This window comes from Gastrolobium bilobum, unplaced genomic scaffold, assembly GCF_033153095.1.
Source record: "Gastrolobium bilobum isolate Gb01-03AN ecotype WA unplaced genomic scaffold, APGP_CSIRO_Gbil_v1 utg31243, whole genome shotgun sequence".
Taxonomy (NCBI): Eukaryota; Viridiplantae; Streptophyta; class Magnoliopsida; order Fabales; family Fabaceae; genus Gastrolobium; species Gastrolobium bilobum.
In genome coordinates, this window is record NW_026895098.1 from 100721 (window position 1) to 128713 (window position 27993).

A 27993-nucleotide genomic window follows, 5' to 3' on the forward strand; every position below is an offset into this window, starting at 1 on the left:
GCGAGCTTCTTCTCACACAAAAAGAAGCAAGTCATGGTTTTGTTCCTTTAATCAATATGTTCGCGGCCGTAGGTAGTGGATGCTGATTTCTTTTTGGTCTTTATGCTTTTCCATTTATCTCACCAATATCCAACGTTATATTTATGATTCAAAAACTTCATCCACTTTTGACACATTAACCTTGTAAATACCACCACCCCAATTGAACAGCTGGAACAAGCATTTCTTTTTTGGCAGCAAGTTTCACGATATAATTTCTACAAAGATTCATGTTCCGTGTATATACATACATAGTGCTTTTGCAAAAGGTTTCATATTCATTCATCATTTATGGTTTATTTTACAAAATGACTTGATCAAATAAATGTAATGACCACACAAAATAGCCTTTTACATTGCATCCATCTTTACTGCAATCAACCACATCAAAACTTTATTAGCTTATAAATTATATATATAAAGTATACTCTTATAAGTATCAAATATGATTACATACCTAATAGAAGCTAGTAAGTAAGTTAAATAGTCATTGATGTATCAGTTAAATAGTCATGGGTGTGTCTAATCCATTTTCCATCCTTCAAAGCATCTTTGATGGGGATAAATGGATCATTTGGATCATCCGTCCTTGTGACAAATGAAAAAGAGACCAATTAGCTCACAATTCTATTCTCTGTGTACTACGAATGAAAGTAATGGATCAACTGAAAAGAGAAGAACAATGATGCATTCTATTCTAACTGAAAGTAATGGGTCTTTTGTCAAATGCATTGTTGCCATAATAATAGACACTGTTGAAAGAGTTGAGGAAAAGGAGAAGAATTGTATTCTTTTTTTTTTATTTAGTTGCCAAGTATAATAAAAAAAAGTCTTTCGTAAAATTAATTTGGAAAAAGTTCTAGTTCGGAACTGGTTTGAAACCAGTTCATATCGGTTTGGGTTAAACTAGTTCAAAACTGATTCGAACCAGTTTTAAACCGATACGATTAAAAAAAAAAGGTTCGGTGCAAATCGATTCTTTGAAACGAACCGGTTTAAACGAATTTGGTTTGGTTCTTCAAAAAATAAGGTTCAGAACCGGTTCGAACAAATTTTAAACCGAACCGAACCGAACCAGCTCGATTTAAAAAAAATGGTTCGGTTCTTAGAACCAAGCCGATTTAAACGGGTTGGGTTCGGTTCTTAAAAAAAAAAAGTTCGGGTCGATCCATACCCATCCCTACAAGTGGCATCATTCTGTTCCTTTATTCCAAATTTCACACTTTCTTTTACTCTTATCCCTCCAAATATTAACATAAACAAAAATAGTATTTAATAATAAAAACTGAAAAAAAAACAACTGATATTATTTTAGAAATTGACATTAAATGAGTCAAATAATAATAATTATTATAAATAATTATTATTTATTTGGATATACCTTTCAAAATACCTAAAAACTTTAAAAACATCAAAAAAAAAATTTGGGTAACACATTATTTTTTTTTTTTGATAATGACAAATTGATGATTGATTTTTTTTTCTTTCCCTGGTCATCCAAAAAATTCAAATATTTGATAAAGTTGAAGATTTCAAAGTGATCAAAATTTTCATTTATTGGAACATTAACTTTTAATGATTTCTCAACTTTTGAAACTAAAATAATACAATAGTATATTAATTAATCACAAAAAAAAACCTGAATAATAAGACATGAATAATAATGTTTCACAAAAAAAACTAGCATTCAAACAATTATTGAATATGCACGATATCACTCATCAACTGAAACGACAACAAATATTAGAATTTTTTTTGAGTGAATAGGGAAATAAAAAGAACAATTAATAATCAAATTATCATTATTGACAATAAGTATAACAGTTTTAAATTTACAAGAATCTTGAAAAGATCCTGCCAAACATTTTTTAATGATTTCCTTCCATATTTAATTAAATAAATTTAATGTCAGTTTCTAAAATAATAATTGTGTTTTTACAATCTTAATTAATATATATATATATATATATATAATTAATAACATCTTCAGTTTAAAAAATTCAAAATTTTAAAGCAGAAAAGAAAATAAAAGAAAAATAAATTATGATATTATTATTATTAACAACAAATTTGATATCTTTAAATTTTCAGTAATCCTGAAAAGATTGGATAAATAGAATTTATATATGGTATTAATTATTATTGAATAAATCAGCAAAATTCTGTTTTGGAACATAGAAGAACAATGATATATCAAATTTATCTTTTCATTTTCTCTTATCTACGGACTAAAATCATGGGTTTTTTTTTTATTTAAAGTTTTTGTTAAGATAATTTATTTGTCGCACAATAATACTTCTTGATTATATGCAAAGTTAAAGCACTTGAGTTAGGAATTTATTACTAGCTGATGGACGGACTCGATCGCATGTTGGGCTTGGGAAGGGACGGTGGTGATCCCATTAATGATTTTCTTCCATGTTTAATTAAATAAAATTAATGTCAATTTCTAAAATAATAATTGTATTTTTACATTCTTAATTAATATATACTAATTATTAATTTAAAATTTGAAATTTGAATTACAAGATCCCAACGGCACATTCTTTTGGGTGCCAAAAGTCGTTCGACCCCTTTTATTGCCGCCTTAAGCATCCACAGTGATCTCTCTCGTTTCTTTTGTTAAACTCTCTTAAACTCTCTCTCTCGCTAATTTTTCTTCTCTTAAACTCTCTCTAATTTCTTCTTCTCTTAAACTCTCTCTCTCTCTCTCTCTCTCTCAATTTTCTTCTCTTCTCTTCTGTTAAACTCACTCACTCTCTCTCAACAACAACAACAACAACATGTCTTCCTCTCTCATCTGTAGGAAGAGAAAACGATGCCCCAAGGTTTTCAGGTTTCACTCCTTCGCTGACCATGGTTGCCCCATCGCACCTTCTGGTCCCTTCCGCGACAACGTTCGCTTATTTCTTCAAGAAGCGGCACAACCCCAAGATTACACTGTCTCTGGCAACCCCCTATGGTGCACCCTTCTCATTCTCAACCGCGACAACACTAACCTAACGGCTCCTCTCTACACCATCGAAGAGGACGTTTCCCGTTCTTCCAATCCCTTCTGCGATCATTGCCGCTGTGTAGGTACGTTTACAATTTCCAATCTTTTCCTCTTGGGCTTGGTTTGGTTGATGATTCTTGATCTGGGTCGGTTCGATTTTGCAAGAATTTTGATTTGTTTGTTTGTTTTTTTTTTCTTTTCTGAATTGGGCATGCGTCTTTAATTTGTTCGAGTCTTGAATAGGGTTCCTTTTTTCTCGTGCTTTCTTTGACGTCTGTTGTGGTTGTTGTCATCGTGATCAGTATCTCTGAATAGGGTCTTTCTTTTGATAATGAAGTGGATAGTGTGATTAGGTTGTAATTATGAAATAGTGTGATCAATATCTCTCAAAAATAGGGTCTTTCTCTGATCTGAATAGGTCTCTCTCTGGTTGGTCGCCAATTTTGGATTTTTTTTATTTTTATTGTTAGATTTAGCTAGTGATTGGTGAATTTAGTTTTGTTTTGCAAGGATATTGATTTATTCTGAAAAAGGTTCGTTGGAATTTTGATGATTTCTACCACTTCTGGTTTTTGTAATTATGATTTAGTTCTCTCTTTTATTTAGAAACTGAAAGGGGTTGCTATTGATACTGATAGTGTGATACCAATACGTGGATTTGTTTGTTTTGTGATTGGTAGGTTGGAGCGGCCATTATGTATCAAAGAGAAGGTATCATTTCATAATCCCGATGGACAACGGGTGGCATAAACCCTTAAGTGAAGGTGCTCTTGATAATCAGAGTCATTTCTTGCATGGGGTTATTCACTGCAATGGATACGGCCATTTGCTTCGTCTCAATGGCGTAGAAGGGGGTTCTAGAGTTCTCAGTGGGAGAGAGATCATGGATCTCTGGGACAGGATCTGCATCAATCTTGGAGCCAGGTAAGTGTTGTAATATAGTAAGAAAATATTTAACTCATTTATTAGTTTCATTTCTGGAATTCAATATTTATTTGGCTATTTTCTTCGTATGGCAGGAAAATTACAGTGGAAGATGCCTCAAGGAAGAGGTCTATGGATCTTCGGTTACTTCATGGAGTTGCTTATGGGCACTCTTGGTATGGTCGGTGGGGCTATAGATTTTGCCGTGGAAGCTTCGGTGTAACTGAGCAAAATTACTATGAAGCAATTGAGGCTCTTGGTACTTTGGAGCTTGAAAAGATTGTAAAAGATTTCAGCGAGACAAAGTGCCACAAAAAAATCAAACAAATGATTCGCTGCTACAGAGACACGAGTGAAGCTCAGATTATCACAATCAGAGATCTTCTCAGGTTTATGCTTACTGTCAGGTCTCGTGCTCCTGTTTCTAAGATAGCAGAAATTTCTTCTGTTGCTCCTCTCATGAAGGAAAAATCTATGGATGGCAGGTGGCCAACACGGAGACTAGAGTTTGCAGCTCAAGTGATTGTTGATGTACTTAAAGAGCACAAGGCTGCCCAATCAGGTTCTTGTGGGATGACAAGACAAGATGTGAGAGATGCAGCTCGGCTCCATATTGGTGATACGGGCTTACTGGATTATGTGCTGAAATCACTTAACAACGTGATTGTTGGAAATTTTATTGTTCTTCGCAAGGTGAACCCATCAACTCGGATCCTGGAATATACTATTGATGAGCTTGGCAAGGGGTTCAAAGCCCCTGAACTGGAGTCTGGGGTAATGCCTGTTGTAGATCCCCAAGTAGAATCATCTTGGGTTCCTGGTAATGATGTCTACAATGATGTGTTTTATCTGTACAAAAATGTACTATTAGGCTACCTTGATTCAGAACCAGTGGACTTGGCAGCTCGGACAATTCTTGACAGCAGGCACTTCGTGAAGGAGTGGGCTTTAAGGGATGACATGGAGCAGGTATTGACATGCATCTGCCACTTGAAGCTAAATTTTGTGGACACTGAATCTGAGTTGAAAGGGCTACCTTGTGGCGAGATTGTTATGGTTCCTCTGCAAGCAACAGTTGGAGACTTGAAGCAAGCTGCTGAGGTTGCTCTGAGGGATACTTACTGCATTGCAGAAAGACTTATAGTGACAGAAATTGCAGAATTGATGAATGCAAGTGATGAGGAAGTCCTTTTTGGACTAATCCAGTCTGGTGTGGAACTTTCTGTTAGGTGTATTGCCATAGATTCGTGCACTCCATTGAAGTACCAGGGAGGGTTTGACAATTCGAAGGTGAGGTGTGAATGTGGTGCTCGTGACGATGATGGTGAAAGAATGGTGGCTTGTGACATTTGTGAAGTGTGGAAGCATACACGCTGCTGTGGAATCGATGACTCAGAGACGGTGCCACCATTTTTTGCATGCCCTGGCTGTTGGGATTCACTTGTACCCCCAAGGATTGAATCCGGCTTCAGTCTGAATTGTGCTGATGATTTTCTGATTCCAAGGGTCTATAGTCTCTAGTTTTTCTCATCGGTGGAGAAATTCTTGTGTGCTATGCTTTTGGAATGGAAGCTGCTATTAAGGTACAAATATTTTGTGGTTATTGATTTTAGTAAAAATGTTTAGAAAATTATTAAATATAATGCAGTAATCAATGTTTGTGAGTGACACATAATGTCAAGAGACATGTTACTACATGATGCATGTCTTTCTTGAACTCAATGTTCCTCTTTTTTTATGTTTTGGGATTTCATTTTAAAATTTAGCTTCTTATTTCTGGGAGATACTTTTTTTTATGGTGCTATCTTTTTTAAATTAAAATTGATAGCTTGTGTTTTGCTTTGGATTTCGGCCGGTTATTACTTTTTCATTTAACACATGTGCAGCTTTAATTATTTAATTCGTTATGTTTATTTGCATACATACAGAGGATAGAACTCAAGCATACATGCAAATGAAGCAAGCCTAGATAAAGTTTCTTTAATTACCTAATAAGTCTTGCAGTAAGTGTGTAAGCTTGGAGTTCCTGCACCACAAAGAACAATAGAAATTTCAATACTAACCAATGGACCAAAAGGTGGTCATTTCAGTATTACTGAATGAAAACAAGGGCTAATATTTATTTCCATAACTTGAAAGGGATGTGTGAACTTTTTGTTGCAAGAGCTGATATGACATCACCAAGTGTAGATAGAGACCTATTAATATTTTGTGTCTACTTCAGTTTATCACCTTGCACTTTTGTCTTTGCCACATGCTCACTGCCTGCTAGGTCCACCAGCCACAACTTGCTTCTCGTGTATTTCCCATTCAACAAATTCTCCCCCTTAACCGTGACACAGTGAATGCTGCATAGAAAGAAGAACACCCCATCATAAGCAATGTTTCTCCAACCATTCTATTCAAATATGGTTTATGATTCCAACTAAAAAAAAGTTGAAGCTTACCAGTGAGATCTGCTTCTGTGCTCATTGGCATTGGTTGAGCTTACAGCCCTTGCATTACTACCAGTTTGTAGGACTTCCCAGACTTCAGCCATGTTGTTCACATTAGCCTCAACCAATCCTGGAATGTTATGCATTCTTTCACCAGCTTGCCTTATTTCAAGTCTACAATTAACCATATTTTAGTGAACTATATCAGTTATTATTCTGAAGAACTTATAAAATAAGCTAAAGTGTTGTTTTACTTAAACTTACTTGTTTAAGAGTAACGGGAAAAATTGCTATTAGGTTGAAAATAGCAGGAAAAATAACCAACTAGTTTGTAGTCTGCCTTTTTGCAGCTATTCCTGGTTGGTTACCTCTACCATTACAACTTACTAGTGCATTCACTTCATTACCTTGGTATTATTTTTCGGAACGAATGTGGGTTGTTTCTATGTTATAATGTTGATTTGGGGATATGAATTGCAGGGTTTAAGGCCTAAGATTCCAAAGCATACTCATCCAAAGTTAGTGGAATTGCTTCACTAGTGCTGGCACCAAGATCCACCTTTCTGACCCAATTTCTCACAAATTCTGTTTGGCCAACTCATAAGACTCAATTTGGTAAGTGTTAATTCTGATTGAGTTTAGATTTTATAGAAAACCCAACATTCTTTTGGGCATTATAGGCCCTTGAAAGGTTTGTACATATCTGTAGTTTAGGGTACATATCGTGTGGTGTTTAATATGTATTGGTGTTCTTAAAAATCTCAAATGTTAAGAGCTAATTTAATCTTAGGCCCAAGAATTTGTGACTATGGTGGTATAATGGTTCATTACTTCATTTACATTTACTACCTGCGGATAGAGTTGTTCATGGGTCTGAATAGATATGGAAAACGAGATGACTTCAGGTTGATTCAAAGGTGGAGAGTGTGCTAATCTATTGGCACTGATTTCTGTTAGTGCACTTTTTCTTGATTGAAATTCTTTAATTACAAACTTAAACTGTATCACTACCCGTTTAATTTGTGATGCTTTGACAGTAATGATTTCTCCTTTTATCCCTGACATTAGGTACCGACCTATTGGTGAACTGTAAATAGATGAAGTTTGTTGTGGCAGCTACACTTTTATATTTTGCTGTGGAAAATCGGACAGTTTTGATTAGAAATTAGAAATTTTGGTGTCCTAAACTTGACTTCTGATAGTTTTGCAGAGGCCACTGGGATTATTATCTCTGTTAGATGAGGAGTCCACTTTCCCGAATGCCACGAATTTAACATTTGCTAAGAAGCTGAAACAGCATTTGAATTCTAATTCATGTTTCTAAGGAGAAAGGGACCAAGCCTTTACTTTGTTATATGTAAGTAGCGAGACACTATCCACCAGATTTGAGTCCACATATTAGGGAACCATAATTTTGATTGAAATTTCATATGTAATAATTTTGAACTCCCAAATTTTGATTGAAATTTCAAAAGCAGAGTCTCACTTATTTCTTATTAATTTAATTGCTTATCCTACCTGACTGTTTGATAGTTCTACTTGTTTCTCCCCTCAGGTCTCCTATGATACAACTAGGTTTCTGGAGAAGAACAGGGACCTATTGCAGTTGGATTCCATCCAACTTCTATCCTCATGCACATGTCATCTTCCTCAAATTTTTGCATCTCATATGCTCACTCAGTTTGATAAGCCGGTAGTTGGTCCCTTACACAAGTCAGGTGGGGCAGATTCCCAACAGCTATGCGTTGCAACAAAATTCAAGGTACATCTGCTTAATTTTAAATTGATCCCAACCTTCTATTCAACTTATATGCTAGATTTTCTGTTATGCTGTTGATGGTATTTATCTTGATCAAACCATGAGAAATATTGCACTTACTGCTGGAAAATAAACTGTCTCATCTAAATATTAATGGACCTACTCATGATATGGCCTATCAAGTATCAACCAAGATACTTCAGATTAGTTCTTTTTAATTGCTACAAATAATTAATTCATGTTACATGTTTTACTGAATGAATATTGCTTGTAACTTGGTTTAGGTGATCAGAAGTAGGATGGGGAACAGATAACAATATTGTAATTTCGTAGGAGTGAAAATGTAAGAAGTGGTGGGCAATGTTGTTAAAACGTAGAGTCTACGTTGAAACGGCAGGGATAAGCAATAACGTAAAAACGTGAAACATGAACGATATGTAAGATTTTACTACGTACCAAAAAAAAAAAAAAAAAAAAAAAAAAAAAAAAAAAATATATATATATATATATATATATATATATATATATAAAACCAAAACACGCGAATACATAAGTCATCACAAATTTAAGTCCAAACATTATAGGAAATAAAAATTAAGTTCAAACTCAGTCATCGTAATACATATTAAAATCAAAACACCAATGTAATGAAATTGTAAAAGAATTTTTTTCCCTCCTTATTTTGGGTTTATTGTGCTTTGATGATCTGGGATTTACTTGTCTGCAATCGAGGGTATTTTAGCTGTTTGATCCATTTTCAGGTTATGGATTTGAGGTGCATAACTGGAATTTTTTTATTGATATTTTGATTTTTGAGAACTCTTCTTTTCTTTTTCTTCTTTGTCTTTACTGCATAGTTTGACCTGTTTGTTGCTCTGCTTTGCCATTTTGTTAGTGGGCCTCTTTCAAACAATCATAGCCCCACCTTAATCTCCGTTTTCTTCCAAACAAAAAGAAAATGAAAACCCAAATTTACAATTTGTTGCTCAACCACCGCCACGAAACCCAATTGGAAGCACACAAACCCTAAATGTGTTAAACCCCTCACTTCACTAACTCCACTGATCCATCAATGGTGTCGCAAATGGCGATCTTGTATCGAACTCACTCTCTTCTCACCAAAACCACCTCCATCAAAACCACCACCACATTCCCATTCCTCTCGCAGGAACCTTAGGTGGCAGAGGCCTTTGAACCCATCTCTCCCTCCGCTTTCACGTCACTCCCTCTGAACCCAACCTTCAACTCTGCGTTTCAACTGTTTCTACACAAATTCTGTTCCTACCATCGTTGCAATAAAAAACATAGAAACGAACGTTTCTACGTCTGGAACGACGTTTTAACAACATTGGTGGTGGGCTATAAGGTAAAATTTCCAATATATCAAACCATGCACCATATGAAAGTGATAAGAACCTTGAGATGCAATCCCCCAAAAGCTAGCTCAAAGTGTGTGAGTGTTCAAGGTCTTATAAACCCCACATTAGTTTCTCATACAACCAATGTGGGACTCCAAGTCCCATACCTTGCAAATGGATCCTCACAAAAAAGCTAGATAAAGTATCAACTTTTCCCTATAGTAAAATCAACTAAATATTCAGTTTTTTATAGGTGGAGGTATTTAGCTGACTTTAGTTGCCATAAAAAATTATTTCCTCTGTCGGCATCCAGGGTCAGTTGTACTTGAAAGAAAAGGGTATTTGAAATATTATTGAATTGTGTATAATTTGTACAAAAGGTTCTCTATTTATAGAGAATACTTGACCTAATTTTGACCTAATGGGCTTGGCCTAATACAACAAATAAATGACTAAATAATAACTAAATAATTATTATTTACAACACTCCCCCTCAAGCTGAGGAATAGATATTTATCATTCCCAGCTTGCTAGTAAGTTCTTGAAATCTGTCTGAAGGAAGCCCCTTTGTTAATAGATCAGCTAATTGACGCCCAGTGGGAATGTATGGAGTGGTAATCAACCCGGTATCAAGTTTCTCTTTGATGAAATGGCGGTCGACCTCAATATGTTGAGTCCGATCATGTTGAACTAGATTATGAGCTATACAAATAGCGGACTTATTATCACATAGCAGCTTCATAGGTCCCTCACATTTTATTTTGAGATCATCAAGTACAATTTTTAGCCACAGTAACTCACAAATGCCTTGAGCCATAGCTCGAAATTCAGCTTCTGCACTTGATCTGGCAACCACATCTTGTTTCTTACTTCTCCATGTCACCAAGTTACCGCAAAGAAACATGCAATAACCAGTAGTAGAACGACGGTCAGTCACGAATCCAGCATAATCAGCATCTGTGTAGACTTCTAAAGATAGATTGCCATCACGTTGGAATAACAATCCTTTACCAGGAGTACCTTTAAGATACTGAAGAATTCTCTCTACTGCCTGCATGTGTTTTTCCTTTGGATCGTGCATAAACTGACTGACAACACTAACAACATAAGCTAGGTCTGGTCTAGTATGGGCCAGATATATCAATTTCTCAACTAGCCGTTGATATTGTCCTTTATCAACTGGAGGACTCTCTTCTTCATAGTCCATCTTGTGATTCTGCTCAATAGGAGTATTAGAGGGTTTACACCCGAGCTTTCCTGCTTCTTTGAGAAGATCCAAAACATATTTCCTCTGGCTGATAAAAATTCCTTTGCTTGAATGAGCTACTTCTATCCCTAGGAAATATCTCAGTTTCCCAAGGTCTTTGATTTCAAACTCAGAGGCAAGCCGTGTTTGCAGAATCTGTCTCTCCACAAAATCATCACCTGTGATAATAATATCATCAACATATACAAGGAGCACAGTAAGCTTCCTATTTTGGGAGTACTTGAAGAAAAGAGTGTGATCTCCTTGACTCTGTCTGTATCCTAAGGTCATCATAACCTTAGTAAACCTACCAAACCAAGCACGAGGTGACTGCTTCAATCCATACAAGGCCTTTTTTAATCTACAAACTTTATTTTCCCTCTTCACAGAATCAAAACTAGGCGGGATTTCCCTCTTCTCACTGTATTCATCTTTGCAACTGGAGCAAAGGTTTCTTCATAATCAATGCCATAGGTTTGAGTGTAACCTTTGGCCACTAATCGAGCCTTGTATCTCTCAAGAGTGCCATCAGAATTATATTTCAGGGCATAAACCCATCTGCACCCTACTGCTTTCTTTCCGTTGGGTCTATCAATAACCTCCCATGTTTTATTTTTCTCCAAAGCATTTATCTCCTCTTGCATGGCTTGAGCCCAATTCCTATCCTTCAAGGCTTCATGTACTGATTTTGGGATTGCAATAGAGTCTAGTGCTGAAACAAAGCTTTTGTGCTGCACAGAAAGATTAGCAGAGGAAACAAACTGGGAGATAGGGTATTGAGTACAAGAGGGACAGGATTTCTTGGGACAAACTCTTTTTCCTTTTCTAAGAGCAATGGGTAAATCATCAGAATCAGTAGTAATGGGTAAGTCATCAGAAGTATTAACATCATGATCAGAAATATGAGATTCAGGACTTACCAGTGGTTCAGACGATTGAGGTTGCTGCTGAGACAATGTGGGTTGTTTCCTTCTTTCAGGTGTCATAATCTTTCGTATCTCTGGTGTACTTGAAGTATCAATCACAGGAGAATCAGTCACAGGAGGATTACTCACAAGAGGATCAGACACAGGAGGAACAGACACAGGAGGAACAGGACCAGGTGGAGGATACACTGACATAGGTAAAGGAGTAGACACTGATGATTCAAACTCAAGGAAGGGAGGTGATGAGATTTCTGGTGAAGGATTCTCCCCCTGAAGATGAGGACCTTGGAAAAAGACTCAGATTCCTGAAATGTAACATCCATAGAAACAAAAAATTTCCTACTACTAGGGTGATAGCACTTGTAGCCCTTCTTATCAGGAACATAACCAAGAAAAACACATTTAATAGCCATAGGGTCCAACTTACTACGATGATGTTTATGAACATGAACAAAAGCAACACACCCAAACACTCGTGGAGGAAGACTCATCATAGTTGGAATAGAAGGGAAAAAGAAGTCATAGAGTGAATAGGACTTACATGGTCAAGTACCCGAGTGGGTAAACGGTTGATCAAGAATGCTGCAGTAAGAATAGCATCTCCCCAATAGTATTTGGGTACATGTGTCTGAAACATTAATGCACGAGCCACTTCAAGAAGGTGACGATTTTTTCTTTCAGTAACCCCATTCTGTTGGGGGTGTCAACACAAGTAAGTTCATGAATCATACCGTTACTTCTTATAAATTGGGAAAAGCTGTGATTAACATATTCAGTACCATTATTTGTTCTTAGTCTCTTGATTTTTTTTACCAAACTGGGTCTCAATCATTTTATAAAATTGAAAGAACAGTTGTGGTACCTCAGACTTTTCACGCATTAAGTACACCCAAGTTACACGAGTGCAATCATCAATAAAAGAAACAAACCATCTATTTCCAGAAGCATGAGGGACTTTAGAGGGACCCCAAACATTAGAATGAATAAGATCAAAAGGTTCAACACTCTTAGTAATACTAGAAGGAAAAGACACACGATGATGCTTAGCAAATTCACAAACATCACAATGAAAAGACTCAACAGATTTAGACAAAAACAATGACGGAAATAAAGATTTGAGTAAACTAAATGGAGGATGACCTAAGCGCTTATGATGAAGCCAAATCAAAGAATCAGCAGTTGATTGACCATGAGACATCAAGATGTGATCTGTTACTTATTTGCAGGAGATTGTGACACCAGATAGTACAACCCACCTTGCTCTTTAGCACTACCAATCGTCTTCCCCGTGGCGAGATCCTGAAAAACACAATGGGTAGGATAGAAGTTTACAGTACAATTCTGCTGTAAGTTTATGTCACCAGAACCCGCAACTGATGTATGAGAGCCATCAGCTACGGCTATTGTATGAGTTCCAATGGTAGGATGATAAGAAGTAAAGGAGTCAGCACAACAAGCCATATGATCAGTAGCACCAGAATCAACAACCCAAGAATGTTTAAAATCATTACATGAAGAAAGGAAAGAATAAGTTTTGGAGCTCATACCAGTCATAGTCAAAGCACTAGTATCAGATGGCTTACTCATAGAATCAAGAATGGTTCGGAGCCGTTCCAACTCATCTGGACGAAATGCAGGTTGGGTCTCATTAGGTGCAGATTCTATATTTTTGGCTGCATCTTTGGCTCCATATTGCTTTTTCGCTGCATAGTTGATTTTGGGGGTCTCACAGGGCCATTATCAGCAGTTTCTGGTTTATTTAGCCTCACATCAACCTCATTTTTCCTTGGTTGCTGACTCTTACTGTCCTTGGCAGTGATGGATGGCTCAATGGAAGCCTCAGATCTCCTCCTTTCTACAACTTGACTGCCCAAAGCTGGCTTTCTCCCATTTTCACAGTTTCTGTTGAATTGTCCACTCTGTCGAGGATTTCCATAATCATCCATGCCATCGATTTTGGGGGTGTGAAAGGGTGGATCTGGCAGTATCTGGCGATCATGAAGAGGTTGATGATCATAGGGATTTCAAGAGGGGTTTTAAGAGAGATGGGCTTTCCCTTGAAGCAAGGGCAAGTGAAGAGAGCAAGGTCAAAAGCAGCAGAGATGGCCGTGGAGAGATGCATGTGAATCATGTTAGCAATTATAGCTTTGGGGAAGCTGAGGCATTAACTGATGAGATTGAAAAAGAGTTTCAGCATGTTGGGATGTTTTGAGGATCCGAAACGTTCTGCTTAACTTTAAAGAAGAGTCTGACTATGTGTTCTTTGAGTCATTGAGAAGGCTCCAGCTGATGGAACTCACTGTGGATCCTTCTAGAGGCAACTGAGATTGGAAATGCTGTCAATCCTCTCCGAAAGCATGGATCAAAGGATATTAGTCAACTCGCACCACTCATCTACCATTTCTTTCCAGCAATACTCTTATTTATTGCTGGAAAGAGTCCGTGCGAGTTGACTAATATCCTTTGATCCATGCTTTCAGAGAGGATTGACAGCCTTTCCAATCTCAGTTGCCTCTAGAAGGATCCACAGTGAGTTCCATCAGCTGGAGCTTCCTCAATGACTCAAAGAACACAGAGTCAGACTCTTCTTTAAAGTTAAGCAGAACGTTTCGGATTCTCAAAATCTCCCCAACATGCTGAAACTCTTCTTCAATCTCATCAGTTAATGCCTCAGCTTCCCCAAAGCTATAATTGCTAACATGATTCACATGCATCTCTCCACGGCCATCTCTGCTGCTTTTGACCTTGCTCTCTTCACTTGCTTCTGCTTCAAGGGCAAGCCCATCTCTCTTAAAACCCCTCTTGAAACCCCCATGATCATCAACCTCTTCATGATCCCCAGATACTGCCAGATCCACCCTTTCACACCCCCAAAATCGATGGCATGGATGATTATGGAAATCCTCGACAGAGTGGACAATTCAACAGAAACTGTGAAAATGGGAGAAAGCCAGCTTTGGACAGTCAAGTTGTAGAAAGGAGGAAATCTGAGGCTTCCATTGAGCCATCCATCACTGGCAAGGACAGTAAGAGTCAGCAACCAAGGAAAAATGAGGTTGCTGTGAGGCTAAATAAACCAGAAACTGCTGATAATGGCCTTGTCAGACCCCCAAAATCAACTATGCAGCGAAAAAGCAATATGGAGCCAAAGATGCAGCCAAAAATAGAGAACAATACAATCCCAAAGAAACCTCTCATTATTCAGAAAGATAAATCCAAGTTTTCAGATGAAGCTGCAGTCCAAGTAAAGCTAGAGGCCACTTATTTCTAGAACTTGTATTGTCCTCTGCCTCTTAGCATTTTCAACTTGTTGATAACGCTCATGAAGTTTGCTATTAGTGGCCTCTAGCTTTACTTGGACTGCAGCTTCATTTGAAAACTTGGATTTATCTTTCTGAATCATGGGAGGTTTCTTTGGGATTGTATTGTTCTCTATTTTTGGCTGCTTCTTTGGCTCTATATTGCTTTTTCGCTGCATAGTTGATTTTGGGTGTCTGACAGGGCCATTATCAGCAGTTTCTGGTTTATTTAGCCTCACAGCAACCTCATTTTTCCTTGGTTGCTGACTCTTACTGTCCTTGGCAGTGATGGATGGCTCAATGGAAGCCTCAGATTTCCTCCTTTCTACAACTTGACTGTCCAAAGCTGGCTTTCTCCCATTTTCACAGTTTCTGTTGAATTGTCCACTCTGTCGAGGATTTCCATAATCATCCATGCCATCGATTTTGGGGGTGTGAAAGGGTGGATCTGGCAGTATCTGGGGATCATGAAGAGGTTGATGATCATGGGGGTTTCAAGAGGGGTTTTTAGAGAGATGGGCTTGCCCTTGAAGCAGGGGCAAGTGAAGAGAGCAAGGTCAACAACAGCAGAGATGGCCGTGGAGAGATGCATGTGAATCATGTTAGCAATTATAGCTTTGGGGAAGCTGAGGCATTAACTGATGAGATTGAAGAAAAGTTTCAGCATGTTGGGGAGGTTTTGAGGATCCGAAACGTTCTGCTTAACTTTAAAGAAGAGTCTGACTCTATGTTATTTGAGTCATTGAGGAGGCTCCAGCTGATGGAACTCACTGAGGATCTTCTAGAGGCAACTGAGATTGGAAAGGCTGTCAATCCTCTCCGAAAGCATGGATCAAAGGATATTAGTGAACTCGCACCACTCATCGCCACTCATCTACCATTTCTTTCCAGCAATATTCTTATTGATTGCTGGAAAGAGTCCGTGCGAGTTGACTAATATCCTTTGATCCATGCTTTCGGAGAGGATTGACAGCCTTTCCAATCTCAGTTGCCTCTAGAAGATCCACAGTGAGTTCCATCAGCTGGAGCCTCCTCAATGACTCAAATAACACAGAGTCAGACTCTTCTTTAAAGTTAAGCAGAACGTTTCGGATCCTCAAAACCTCCCCAACATGCTGAAACTCTTCTTCAATCTCATCAGTTAATGCCTCAGCTTCCCCAAAGCTATAATTGCTAACATGATTCACATGCATCTCTCCACGGCCATCTCTGCTGCTGTTGACCTTGCTCTCTTCACTTGCCCCTGCTTCAAGGGCAAGCCCATCTCTCTAAAAACCCCTCTTGAAACCCCCATGATCATCAACCTCTTCATGATCCCCAGATACTGCCAGATCCACCCTTTCACACCCCCAAAATCGATGGCATGGATGATTATGGAAATCCTCGACAGAGTGGACAATTCAACAGAAACTGTGAAAATGGGAGAAAGCCAGCTTTGGACAGTCAAGTTGTAGAAAGGAGGAAATCTGAGGCTTCCATTGAGCCATCCATCACTGCCAAGGACAGTAAGAGTCAGCAACCAAGGAAAAATGAGGTTGCTGTGAGGCTAAATAAACCAGAAACTGCTGATAATGGCCCTGTCAGACCCCAAAATCAACTATGCAGCGAAAAAGCAATATGGAGCCAAAGATGCAGCCAAAAATAGAGAACAATACAATCCCAAAGAAACCTCCCATGATTCAGAAAGATAAATCCAAGTTTTCAAATGAAGCTGCAGTCCAAGTAAAGCTAGAGGCCACTAATAGCAAACTTCATGAGCGTTATCAACAAGTTGAAAATGCTAAGAGGCAGAGGACAATACAAGTTCTAGAAATAAATGGTCTCTAGCTTTACTTGGACTGCAACTTCATCTGAAAACTTGGATTTATCTTCCTGAATCATGGGAGGCTTCTTTGGGATTGTATTGTTCTCTATTTTTGGCTGCATCTTTGGTTCCATATTGCTTTTTCGCTGCATAGTTGATTTTGGGGGTCTGACAGGGCCATTATCAGCAGTTTCTGGTTTATTTAGCCTCACAGCAACCTCATTTTTCCTTGGTTGCTGACTCTTACTGTCCTTGGCAGTGATGGATGGCTCAATGGAAGCCTCAGATTTCCTCCTTTCTACAACTTGACTGTCCAAAGCTGGCTTTCTCCCATTTTCACAGTTTCTGTTGAATTTTCAACTCTGTCGAGGATTTCCATAATCATCCATGCCATCGATTTTGGGGGTGTGAAAGGGTGGATCTGGAAGTATCTGGGGATCATGAAGAGGTTGATGATCATGGGGGTTTCAAGAGGGGTTTTTAGAGAGATGAGCTTGCCCTTGAAGCAGGGGCAAGTGAAGAGAGCAAGGTCAACAGCAGCAGAGATGGCCGTGGAGAGATGCATGTGAATCATGTTAGCAATTATAGCTTTGGGGAAGCTGAGGCATTAACTGATGAGATTGAAGAAGAGTTTCAGCATGTTGGGGAGGTTTTGAGGATCCGAAACGTTCTGCTTAACTTTAAAGAAGAGTCTGACTCTGTGTTATTTGAGTCATTGAGGAGGCTCCAGCTGATGGAACTCACTGTGGATCTTCTAGAGGCAACTGAGATTGGAAAGGCTGTCAATCCTCTCCGAAAGCATGGATCAAAGGATATTAGTCAACTCGCACCACTCATCTACCATTTCTTTCCAGCAATACTCTTATTGATATCCTTTGATCCATGCTTTCGGAGAGGATTGACAGCCTTTCCAATCTCAGTTGCCTCTAGAAGAATCCACAGTGAGTTCCATCAGCTGGAGCCTCCTCAATGACTCAAATAACACAGAGTCAGACTCTTCTTTAAAGTTAAGCAGGACGTTTCGGATCCTCAAAACCTCCCCAACATGCTGAAACTCTTCTTCAATCTCATCAGTTAATGCCTAAGCTTCCCCAAAGCTATAATTGCTAACATGATTCACATGCATCTCTCCACGGCCATCTCTGTTGCTGTTGACCTTGCTCTCTTCACTTGCCATTGCTTCAAGGGCAAGCCCATTTCTCTTAAAACCCCTCTTGAAACCCCCATGATCATCAACATCTTCATGATCCCTAGATACTGCCAGATCCACCCTTTCACCCCCCCAAAATCGATGGCATGGATGATTATGGAAATCCTCGACAGAGTGGACAATACAACAGAAACTGTGAAAATGGGAGAAAGCCAGCTTTGGACAGTCAAGTTGTAGAAAGGAGGAAATCTGAGGCTTCCATTGAGCCATCTATCACTGCCAAGGACAGTAAGAGTCAGCAACCAAGGAAAAATGAGGTTGTTGTGAGGCGAAATAAACCAGAAACTGCTGATAATGGCCCTGTCAGACCCCCAAAATCAACTATGCAGCGAAAAAGCAATATAGAGCCAAAGAAGCAGCCAAAAATAGAGAACAATACAATCCCAAAGAAACCTCCCATGATTAGAAAGATAAATCCAAGTTTTCAGATGAAGCTGCAGTCCAAGTAAAGTTAGAGGCCACTAAGAGGAAACTTCATGAGCGTTATCAACAAGTTGAAAATGCTAAGAGGCAGAGGACAATACAAGTTCTAGAAATAAATGGCCTCTACCTTTACTTGGACTGCAACTTTATCTGAAAACTTGGATTTATCTTTCTGAATCATGGGAGGCTTCTTTGGGATTGTATTGTTCTCTATTTTTGGCTGCATCTTTGGCTCTGTATTGCTTTTTCGCTGCATAGTTGATTTTGGGGGTCCGACAGGGCCATTATCTGCAGTTTCTGGTTTATTTAGCCTCACAGCAACCTCATTTTTCCTTGGTTGCTGACTCTTACTGTCCTTGACAGTGATGGATGGCTCAATGGAAGCCTCAGATTTCCTTCTTTCTACAACTTGACTGTCCAAAGCTGGCTTTCTCCCATTTTCACAGTTTCTGTTGAATTGTCCACTCTGTCGAGGATTTTCATAATCATCCATGCCATCGATTTTGGGGGTGTGAAAGGGTGGATCTGGCAGTATCTGGGGATCACGAAGAGGTTGATGATCATGGGGGTTTCAAGAGGGGTTTTAAGAGAGATAGGCTTGCCCTTGAAGCAAGGGCAATTGAAGAGAGTAAGGTCAACAGCAGCAGAGATGGCCGTGGAGAGATGCATGTGAATCATGTTAGCAATTATAGCTTTGGGGAAGCTGAGGCATTAACTGATGAGATTGAAGAAGAGTTTCAGCATGTTGGGGAGGTTTTGAGGATCCGAAACGTTCTGCTTAACTTTAAAGAAGAGTCTGACTCTGTGTTATTTGAGTCATTGAGGAGGCTCCAGCTGATGGAACTCACTGTGGATCCTTCTAGAGGCAACTGAGATTGGAAAGGTTGTCAATCCTCTCCGAAAGCATGGATCAAAGGATATTAGTCAACTCGCACCACTTATCTACCATTTCTTTCCAGCAATACTCTTATTGATTGCTGGAAAGAATTCGTGCGAGTTGACTAATATCCTTTGATCCATGCTTTCGGAGATGATTGACAGCCTTTCCAATCTCAGTTGCCTCTAGAAGGATCCACAGTGAGTTCCATCAGCTGGAGCCTCCTTAATAACACAAATAACACAGAGTCAGACTCTTCTTTAAAGTTAAGCAGAACGTTTCGGATCCTCAAAACCTCCCCAACATGCTGAAACTCTCCTTCAACCTCATCAGTTAATGCCTCAGCTTCCCCAAAGCTATAATTGCTAACATGATTCACATGCATCTCTCCACGGCCATCTCTGCTGCTGTTGACCTTGCTCGCTTCACTTGCCCCTGCTTCAAGGGCAAGCCCATCTCTCTTAAAACCCCTCTTGAAACCCCCATGATCATCAACCTCTTTATGATCCCCAGATACTGCCAGATCCACCCTTTCACACCCCCAAAATCGATGGCATGGATGATTATGGAAATCCTTGACAGAGTGGACAAATCAACAGAAACTGTGAAAATAGGAGAAAGCCAGCTTTGGACAGTCAAGTTGTAGAAAGGAGGAAATCTGAGGCTTCCATTGAGCCATCCATCACTGCCAAGGACAGTAAGAGTCAGCAACCAAGGAAAAATGAGGTTGCTGTGAGGCTAATTAAACCAGAAATTGCTGATAATGGCTCTGTCAGACCCCCACAATTAACTATGTAGCGAAAAAGCAATATGGAGCCAAAGATGCAGCCAAAAATAGAGAACAATACAATCCCAAAGAAGCCTCCCATGATTCAGAAAAATAAATACAAGTTTTCAGATGAAGTTGCAGTCCAAGTAAAGCTAGAGGCCATTTATTTCTAGAACTTGTATTATCCTCTGCCTCTTAGCATTTTCAACTTGTTGATAACGCTCATGAAGTTTCCTCTTAGAGGCCTCTAGCTTTACTTGGGCTGCATATTCATCTGAAAACTTGGATTTATCTTTCTGAATCATGGGAGGTTTCTTTGGGATTGTATTGTTCTCTATTTTTGGCTGCATCTTTGGCTCCATATTGCTTTTTCGCTGCATAGTTGATTTTGGGGGTCTGACAGGGCCATTATCAGCAGTTTCTGGTTTATTTAGCCTCACAGCAACCTCATTTTTCCTTGGTTGCTGACTCTTACTGTCCTTGGCAGTGATGGATGGCTCAATGGAAGCCTCAGATTTCCTCCTTTCTACAACTTGACTGTCCAAAACTGGCTTTCTCCCATTTTCACAGTTTCTATTGAATTGTCCACTCTGTCGAGGATTCCATAATCATCCATGCTATCGATTTTGGGGGTGTGAAAGGGTGGATCTGGCAGTATCTGGGGATCATGAAGAGGTTGATGATCATGGGGGTTTCAAGAGATATGGGCTTGCCCTTGAAGCAAGGGCAAGTGAAGAGAGCAAGGTCAACAGCAGCAGAGATGGCCGTGGAGAGATGCATGTGAATCATGTTAGCAATTATAGGTTTGGGGAAGCTGAGGCATTAACTGATGAGATTGAAGAAGAGTTTCAACATGTTGGGCAGGTTTTGAGGATCCGAAACGTTCTGATTAACTTTAAAGAAGAGTCTGACTCTGTGTTATTTGAGTCATTGAGGAGGCTCCAGCTGATGGAACTCACAGTGGATCCTTCAAGAGGCAACTGAGATTGAAAAGGCTGTCAATCCTCTCCGAAATCATGGATCAAAGGATATTAGTCAACTCGCACGGACTCTTTCCAGCAATCAATAAGAGTATTGCTGGAAAGAAATGGTAGATGAGTGGTGCGAGTTGACTAATATCCTTTGATCCATGCTTTCGGAGAGGATTGACAGCCTTTCTAATCTCAGTTGCCTCTAGAAGGATCCACTGTGAGTTCCATCAGCTGGAGCCTCCTCAATGACTAAAATAACACAGAGTAAGACTCTTCTTTAAAGTTAAGCAGAACGTTTGGGATCCTCAAAACCTCCCCAACATGCTGAAACTCTTTTTCAATCTCATCAGTTAATGCCTCAGCTTCCCCAAAGCTATAATTGCTAACATGATTCACATGCATCTCTCCATGGCCATCTCTGCTGCTGTTGACCTTGCTCCCTTCACTTGCCCCTGCTTCAAGGGCAAGCCCATCTCTCTAAAAACCCCTCTTGAAACCCCCATGATCATCAACCTCTTCATGATCCCCAGATACTGCCAGATCCACCCTTTCACACCCCAAAATCGATGGCATGGATGATTATGGAAATCCTCGACAGAGTGGACAATTCAACAGAAACTGTGAAAATGGGAGAAAGCCAGCTTTGGACAGTCAAGTTGTAGAAAAGAGGAAATCTGAGGCTTCCATTGAGCCATCCATCACTGCCAAGGACAGTAAGAGTCAGCAACCAAGGAAAAATGAGGTTGCTGTGAGGCTAAATAAACCAGAAACTGTTGATAATGGCCCTGTCCGACCCCCAAAATCAACTATGCAGCGAAAAAGCAATATGGAGCCAAAGATGCAGCCAAAAATAGAGAACAATACAATCCCAAAGAAGCCTCCTATGATTCAGAAAGATAAATCCAAGTTTTCAAATGAAGTTGCAGTCCAAGTAAAGCTAGAGGCCATTTATTTCTAGAACTTGTATTGTCCTCTGCCTCTTAGCATTTTCAATACGCTCATGAAGTTTCCTCTTAGTGGCCTCTAGCTTTACTTGGAGTGCGGGTTCATCTGAAAACTTGGATTTATCTTTCTGAATCATGGGAGGTTTCTTTGGGATTGTATTGTTCTCTATTTTTGGCTGCATCTTTGGCTCCATATTGCTTTTTCGCTGCATAGTTGATTTTGGGGTCTGACAGGGCCATTATCAGCAGTTTCTGGTTTATTTAGCCTCACAGCAACCTCATTTTCCCTTGGTTGCTGACTCTTACTGTCCTTGGCAGTGATGGATGTCTCAATGGAATCCTCAGATTTCCTCTTTTCTACAACTTGACTGTCCAAAGCTGGCTTCCTCCCATTTTCACAGTTTCTGTTGAATTGTCCACTCTGTGGAGAATTTCCATAATCAATGCCATCGATTTTGGGGGTGTGAAAGGGTGGAGCTGGCAGTATCTGGGGATCATGAAGAGGTTGATGATCATGGGGGTTTCAAGAGGGTTTTAAAAGAGATGGGCTTGCCCTTGAAGCAAGGGCAAGTGAAGAGAGTAAGGTCAACAGCAGCAGAGATGGCCGTGGAGAGATGCATGTGACTCATGTTAGCAATTATAGCTTTGGGGAAGCTGAGGCATTAACTGATGAGGTTGAAGGAGAGTTTCAGCATGTTGGGGAGGTTTTGAGGATCCGAAATGTTCTGCTTAACTTTAAAGAAGAGTGTGACTCTGTGTTATTTGAGTTATTGAGGAGGCTCCAGCTTATGGAACTCACAGTGGATCCTTCTAGAGACAACTGAGATTGGAAAGGCTGTCAATTCTCTCCGAAAGCATGGATCAAAGGATATTAGTCAACTCGCACGGACTCTTTCCAGCAAACAATAAGAGTATTGCTGGAAAGAAATGGTAGATGAGTGGTTGAAAACTTAAGAAAAGTTGAAGTCCAAGTAAAGCTAGAGGCCATTTATTTCTAGAACTTGAGAAAAGTTGAAAACTTAAAGCAATAGGGGTTGAGATTTGAGAAAATATTGTAAATAAACTATTGCAGTAAAGGACTCCAACACCTTTCCGATCCCCACCTTGTAATATTGATTAATATTTATCTTTAATTATCTAATTGACCAAATAATTCACCATCTATATTAATGAGTTAAGCCCTAATCCCTTAGTGATCTTAACCTTATTAACCCTATTAGAATTCTAATCCCTTAGAAATCCTTTTTCAAGTTAATCTTTAAGCCCAGTGAATTTTCTACATTTGCAGTTCATATAGCCTATCCCTAGTGCATACATGAACAGTTATCTTACCCTATGTCAGGAATTTGAATCCCAATATTCCTATTGTAAACCCTAACCCTCGCAATCCTAATAGAGTCGCGAATTCTAAAAGAATTATGGGATGAAGAATAAAGTAAAATAAATTCAATTAAATAATTAACCATAAACTTAACCAAAATAGAAGGGGTTCACATCAAGGGTTGTGACCCTTACCACAATAAAAAAAGACTAGCCAGACATATTCATATTTGACAATTTAAATAATGAGAAAGAGTTCATGAAAATGTAAAACCGGAAGAAGAAGAAGTCTTGAATCTTCAGTCACCGAGAGCTTCCTCTCCAATTTCTCCTTGCCAAAAGATGATCCTCTTTTAGAGTTTCTGCTTCCTTTATATAGCCAGCTACTCAATCAGGTCATAATCCTTGAATTAATTCTGATTGAATTTCCATTTTCCTCATAATTCCACCAATCAATCAGGTCATAATCCTCTAATTAATTCTGATTAAATTTCCATTTTTCTCATAATTCCACCAATCAATCAAGTCATAATCCTCTCATTAATTTGATTAAATTTCCATTTTCACCAAACTCCACAAATCAAGGAATGCATTCATGACGCTCGCGCGATCAGTACCAAATTCGCGACTCCACAAATCAAGGACTGCATTTATGATGACGCCTGCGCAATCAACGCCAAATCCGCGCGGATCGTGCGTACAAACAGAAAGTAATTTGCCAAAATCACGCGGATCACGCCATTTTCGTGCGTTTTGCGCAAGACTATGCAATTTCAACTTCTCTCTTTCACTTCTTTTTGGTGTTTCATGCTATCAAAATGCATAAATTGAGCAAGAGAATGATTGAGAAGGAATAATCAATATTTCTTGCATTTATGAACTTATTTTCACACATTTATGATTAATTCCTTGCTTCTTTTACTTAGAAATCACCATATGTTAGACGCATATCACGAAGAAATGCACGAAATACCTAGACAAGGGTACAAAAATCTGAGATACACATTTTTAGCATCTGTATCCTCAGATAATTATGACTCCATATTCTCTGAAGTTGAGGCTGCAGAGCTGATTGGTGGTTGTACCATTGATTTTCAGATATAAAGTTCCCTTTGTCGTGTTGAGTTGATTATCTGAAGCTATACACTGGAAAATTATCTGAGAGAACCGTTGTGCAGCTCCAATTTAGTTTTATATCGCAGGGAGAAATATAGAGGTTAAGGTGTACTGTTTAAATAACCATTCACCCAATTAAGGTGCACTAGGGGAACATTATCACATGAAGGCTTTGCATGTGCTCACGTGGTATTTGAGCCATACCCAATAAGCTTTCCAACAGGTCATGTGCCTTCCAAAATATAAAGAAACAAGTAATTGTAGATTTCGCATTCTTCTTATCATTTTTGGGGAGGTGGGTTGAGGCATTATTAAAGTAATAGCGTAAACATGTATGTAATTTGTTCTTGGACTTTGATTTTCTCATATTGCATGAAAATTCAATTATCATGTTATGACTCAATTAGTTATGGATCCCACACTTACTAAAAAAAAGAAAAAGAAAAAAAAAATTACACACAAATCGAAAAGACACAACATGAGAAAACACTTATCATAACATGAGAAGTATTTTTCCCTTTGTTTTTATCAGAAAACTCAGATGACGATCTCACTTAGTGAATGCTGAGTAGTTTAAAGCTACTGTTAATAACATGATTGTCAATTTTTAAACGAATGAAGTGCTAGTAGGGTCTTTCATTACATTTTACTTTGGAGTCATTACTTTGGCTTCTTTTATTTAGTAGCACAAAATGGTAACAAAATACGATCATCAATCCCAAACCAAAAATAAATAGCCTTTCTCGTCAAATAGCCAGCCTGGGTTGCTCTGCATAAAATTCCAAACCAAAAATAAATACATTATAATGTGCAGAATAGTCAGTCTGCAGAGTTTTTTGAACCAGCGTTTCTCATATTTAATTGAAATAAAAGGCAATTAAAAAGCAAAAGAAGAAAATTGAAGATGCTATATGATGTTAGATCGTTAATGCAATATGACCATCATGAACATATAATTCGAAGTCTATATTTACGGATAGAATTACATCATATAATGCACATAAAAGCATCGAAAAACAAGCAAAATCTAGTATCGATTAGCATACATATAGTTAAAAAATAAGCGGAACTGTTTATCCAATTGAATTCCAATGTAGTCCACTACATTAAAAAAAACAAATTACATTTAACTGAAGAAACAACTGATCAGGTAAGCTGGAACCATTCCCTCCCCCCGTATCCCCACAAGCTTCGACTCTTTGAACTGGCTATGAGACTAATCCAGAGTGCAAAGCGAGTCAGAGATGAAGATATTTAAACCCCTCCCAAAAGTGGCATGTGAAAATCAAACCAAGGCCCTTTCCTTTCCACTGCTCAGCTCCCTTACTACCAAATAAGCTACCACGAACCATAATAAAACATTCACAATTCCATTATCTGCTGGTACTTTCTTCTGCTGTTATGATTTTTAAGTTAGTATATTGTTGAACAAGCTTCAAACTTTTGGTAATAACCAATCTCTGGAGGGAAGCAACCTGTTAGCATACATTTTTATGCTTATGATCTCGTATGAAAAATCTGTAGGCAAAATTGAATTTTACTAGACACAGCAGGATTATGTAACTTAACCTCTGAACAAGGAGATTAATGCTAAGCCACTGGAAAACAAATTTCCTAACATGTCAAGAACACAAGATTTGGATATTAGATATGTTCTCCTACCCAATGCAATTAAGATTAGTGCTTCTAGCTACATCTGTGACTATGGCCAGAATAAATTTACAACCAAAACATATATAAACACTACGTAATCATTAAATACGCAGCTTTCTTTATGTATTTACAAATTCTGCATTAGTGGCACCAAATTCTGACAACTAATATCAGTGAACCTGCCAGAATTCATATGACACGGTATTTTATTTTTATTTTTCAATAAAGAAAAAGTAGTTACCTTAAAAATATGTTAACTCCAAGAGCCAATTATCTCTGGTGATTGCAGTACATTGTCTACACGATGGATTTAGTACACCAACAGCTGATGATTGCAATAGAAATAATGCCTTTTCTATGCAGTAACACTTGTAAGACCATATGAAAGTATGGTAAAAAAAAAAATATGTAGGAAAGAAATCAAGAAGCAAATTCCTCTCATATTATATGATAGTTCAAAAACTGATGCCACAATGTAAGCAATCCCACAGGTGCAAATTCCTCATCAATTTCAAAAAAGATTAAACAACTATCAAGTGAATTTATAAAAAACCTAAAACTGAGGATCGCTCTGGTGCTTCCTTTTCATTCTCTTCTTACTCAGATCCCCAGATCTATCTTCTTGTATCCCTTCCACATCGTCATTCTTCCTCTTCCTCCTTTGCTCCATCTTTACCTCTTCAGCATACAACTTACTCTCATTCCCTGCCTCGTGTTTCCTTTTCTTCTTAATTTGTAAGTCCTGAGGACCAACTAGCCCTCCATTTCCCCCCTCCACACTGTTGAATAGCTTCTTTTCTATCTCTTTCTGTTGTTCTTGTCCCTCTGTATTCTCACCTTCGAGATTCTCAACCTCACCCTTATTACCGGAAAAATTACAATTACCATCCTTGTGCTTTTTCTTCTTCTCCTTTTTTTGTTTCTCACCTTCATTGCCCTGTTCTTGGCCTGAAAAAAAATCATTTTTTTCCACAGTAGATGGTTTTTCATCACCTTCCCTCTCTCCAAATTTAATTCCGCTATCTCTATCGTGCCTGGACTCAACTTCCTGTTTCTTCTTTTTATTCTTCTTGTGCTTCTCACTCCCACCCACATTTCCTGCTTGATACCCAATAGAACCATCAAGTTCTTGACTTAAATTAACAACAGTCTGAGCTGATTTTTCATCATCGTCATCAGCATACTCACTGCCAAACCGTTGCCCTTTGTTCTTCTTCTTATGAGAGCGCGACGACTTAAGCTCCTTGTGGAGATGGTCCAGCTCATTGAAAGATGCAGAGGCCCGGTGGAGATATGCACTGATGACATGTGAAGCACCGTTCTCAGCAGAGACAAACTTGGAGAGAATTTTTGCTGCTTTTGAAAGTGATATTTCTTTCAATGAAACACAATGTCCACAAATTGTCTTCATCTTCTTTCCCTTTGGCCTTATAAACTAGAGTCAAGAAGCATTCAAAGAAAAAAGGTGTGAGAGAGAGGGATAACACTAGCAGAGTGCACACTATTGCTTCCAAAAAAACTCACGAAGAGTTTAGTCACTATTTTTCTCAGGAACTTCATTGCTATAGAACTATTTCCATGAACAAAACCAGACAACAACTAACACTCACAACTTTGTAATTCACGAGTAGCATTTGGCAAAACTCACCCGTGAAGATACAACCAAAAATCAATTTATTCATACAACAACGACAAAACAAAAAACCAAGAAACGCAAAATGAGAGATTATATAATTCCAAATACATAATTGCTGAAACCAATTAGTAGCTTCGAAATATACCAAACTGAGCAGAGAAGAAACAGCGGGAATCGCAATACCTTCTCGGCCAATCGACGTTGACGGAGACGGTAATCGTAGTCAGGGTTTTGCTAAAAAAGAAAATCAGATTAGTTAGGGTTTCGCTACCACGGGCCTATGGCCCAA

The 27993-nt window shown here is 38.7% G+C and overlaps 8 protein-coding genes and 1 pseudogene across 13 annotated transcripts; 4 read left to right on the forward strand and 5 right to left on the reverse strand.

Annotated features, from left to right (window-relative positions):
- Window positions 1-505: 505 nt before the first annotated feature.
- On the reverse strand, window positions 506-27983 carry LOC133299587 (uncharacterized). Of its 6 annotated transcripts, none has more exons than XR_009749986.1 (5): window positions 27888-27972; window positions 6406-6567; window positions 6191-6306; window positions 5947-5984; window positions 506-627 (listed from the first exon to the last, which is right to left on the reverse strand). XR_009749986.1 is itself a non-coding variant. In XM_061499199.1 (4 exons), exon 2 carries the CDS (start codon window positions 27477-27479, stop codon window positions 26622-26624), a length of 858 nt encoding a protein of 285 aa, XP_061355183.1. In that variant the 5' UTR covers window positions 27480-27503; window positions 27850-27978; the 3' UTR covers window positions 25484-25890; window positions 25985-26029; window positions 26310-26621. The 6 variants fall into 6 exon arrangements, 4 of the variants coding, with proteins under 4 accessions (XP_061355183.1, XP_061355123.1, XP_061355235.1 ...); XR_009749987.1 differs by having other exon boundaries at window positions 27850-27958; XM_061499199.1 differs by lacking the exons at window positions 506-627; window positions 5947-5984; window positions 6191-6306; window positions 6406-6567 and adding exons at window positions 25484-25890; window positions 25985-26029; window positions 26310-27503 and having other exon boundaries at window positions 27850-27978.
- On the forward strand, window positions 2823-8120 carry LOC133299500 (PHD finger protein MALE MEIOCYTE DEATH 1-like). The gene is made up of 6 exons (XM_061498996.1): window positions 2823-3117; window positions 3715-3958; window positions 4054-5541; window positions 6874-7008; window positions 7604-7750; window positions 7949-8120. The coding sequence occupies exons 1-3, from the start codon at window positions 2823-2825 to the stop codon at window positions 5477-5479; spliced, it is 1965 nt and encodes a 654-aa protein (XP_061354980.1). The 3' UTR covers window positions 5480-5541; window positions 6874-7008; window positions 7604-7750; window positions 7949-8120.
- On the reverse strand, window positions 14933-15406 carry LOC133300300 (probable mediator of RNA polymerase II transcription subunit 26b; the record flags this gene model as incomplete). Its single annotated transcript, XM_061499852.1, has 1 exon — window positions 14933-15406. A coding segment is annotated over one exon (474 nt), but the record flags the coding sequence as incomplete, so codon positions are not given.
- LOC133300385 (probable mediator of RNA polymerase II transcription subunit 26b) lies at window positions 15415-16808 on the forward strand (annotated as a pseudogene).
- Window positions 17345-18530, forward strand: LOC133300462 (probable mediator of RNA polymerase II transcription subunit 26b; the record flags this gene model as incomplete). Its single annotated transcript, XM_061500048.1, is given in 3 exon segments — window positions 17345-17726; window positions 18050-18393; window positions 18396-18530. Coding segments are annotated over 3 exon segments (861 nt in total), but the record flags the coding sequence as incomplete, so codon positions are not given.
- LOC133300548 (uncharacterized) lies at window positions 18534-20164 on the reverse strand (the record flags this gene model as incomplete). Its single annotated transcript, XM_061500142.1, has 3 exons — window positions 20144-20164; window positions 19591-19869; window positions 18534-18953 (listed from the first exon to the last, which is right to left on the reverse strand). Coding segments are annotated over exons 1-3 (720 nt in total), but the record flags the coding sequence as incomplete, so codon positions are not given.
- LOC133300627 (probable mediator of RNA polymerase II transcription subunit 26b) lies at window positions 20217-21437 on the reverse strand. The gene is made up of 3 exons (XM_061500231.1): window positions 21348-21437; window positions 21143-21250; window positions 20217-20654 (listed from the first exon to the last, which is right to left on the reverse strand). The coding sequence occupies exons 1-3, from the start codon at window positions 21435-21437 to the stop codon at window positions 20217-20219; spliced, it is 636 nt and encodes a 211-aa protein (XP_061356215.1).
- Window positions 21444-22803, forward strand: LOC133300711 (uncharacterized). Its single transcript, XM_061500317.1, has 3 exons — window positions 21444-21498; window positions 21566-21978; window positions 22510-22803. Exons 1-3 carry the CDS (start codon window positions 21444-21446, stop codon window positions 22801-22803), a joined length of 762 nt encoding a protein of 253 aa, XP_061356301.1.
- Window positions 26622-27479, reverse strand: LOC133300789 (uncharacterized). The gene has a single exon (XM_061500403.1). It carries the CDS (start codon window positions 27477-27479, stop codon window positions 26622-26624), a length of 858 nt encoding a protein of 285 aa, XP_061356387.1.
- Window positions 27984-27993: the final 10 nt, after the last annotated feature.

What these genes read in the sequence shown, in the direction of transcription:
- LOC133299500 (XM_061498996.1), top strand. Translation starts at nt 2,823, where the DNA reads ATGTCTTCCTCTCTCATCTGTAGGAAGAGAAAACGATGCCCCAAGGTT. An exon ending in CGATCATTGCCGCTGTGTAG is followed by an intron (nt 3,118 to 3,714) that starts GTACGTTTACAA and finishes TGTGATTGGTAG; the next exon opens with GTTGGAGCGGCCATTATGTA. An exon ending in TGCATCAATCTTGGAGCCAG is followed by an intron (nt 3,959 to 4,053) that starts GTAAGTGTTGTA and finishes TTCGTATGGCAG; the next exon opens with GAAAATTACAGTGGAAGATG.
- LOC133300627 (XM_061500231.1), bottom strand. Translation starts at nt 21,437, where the DNA reads ATGCATGTGAATCATGTTAGCAATTATAGCTTTGGGGAAGCTGAGGCA. An exon ending in AGTTTCAGCATGTTGGGGAG is followed by an intron (nt 21,251 to 21,347) that starts GTTTTGAGGATC and finishes TGGAACTCACAG; the next exon opens with TGGATCCTTCTAGAGGCAAC. An exon ending in TCATCTACCATTTCTTTCCA is followed by an intron (nt 20,655 to 21,142) that starts GCAATACTCTTA and finishes AATCCTCGACAG; the next exon opens with AGTGGACAATTCAATAGAAA.
- LOC133300711 (XM_061500317.1), top strand. Translation starts at nt 21,444, where the DNA reads ATGGCCATCTCTGCTGCTGTTGACCTTGCTCCCTTCACTTGCCCCTGC. An exon ending in CACTTGCCCCTGCTTCAAGG is followed by an intron (nt 21,499 to 21,565) that starts GCAAGCCCATCT and finishes CATGATCCCCAG; the next exon opens with ATACTGCCAGATCCACCCTT. An exon ending in CAGTCCAAGTAAAGCTAGAG is followed by an intron (nt 21,979 to 22,509) that starts GCCATTTATTTC and finishes GGGTTTCAAGAG; the next exon opens with GGTTTTAAAAGAGATGGGCT.
- LOC133299587 (XM_061499139.1), bottom strand. Translation starts at nt 27,479, where the DNA reads ATGAAGACAATTTGTGGACATTGTGTTTCATTGAAAGAAATATCACTT.
- LOC133300789 (XM_061500403.1), bottom strand. Translation starts at nt 27,479, where the DNA reads ATGAAGACAATTTGTGGACATTGTGTTTCATTGAAAGAAATATCACTT.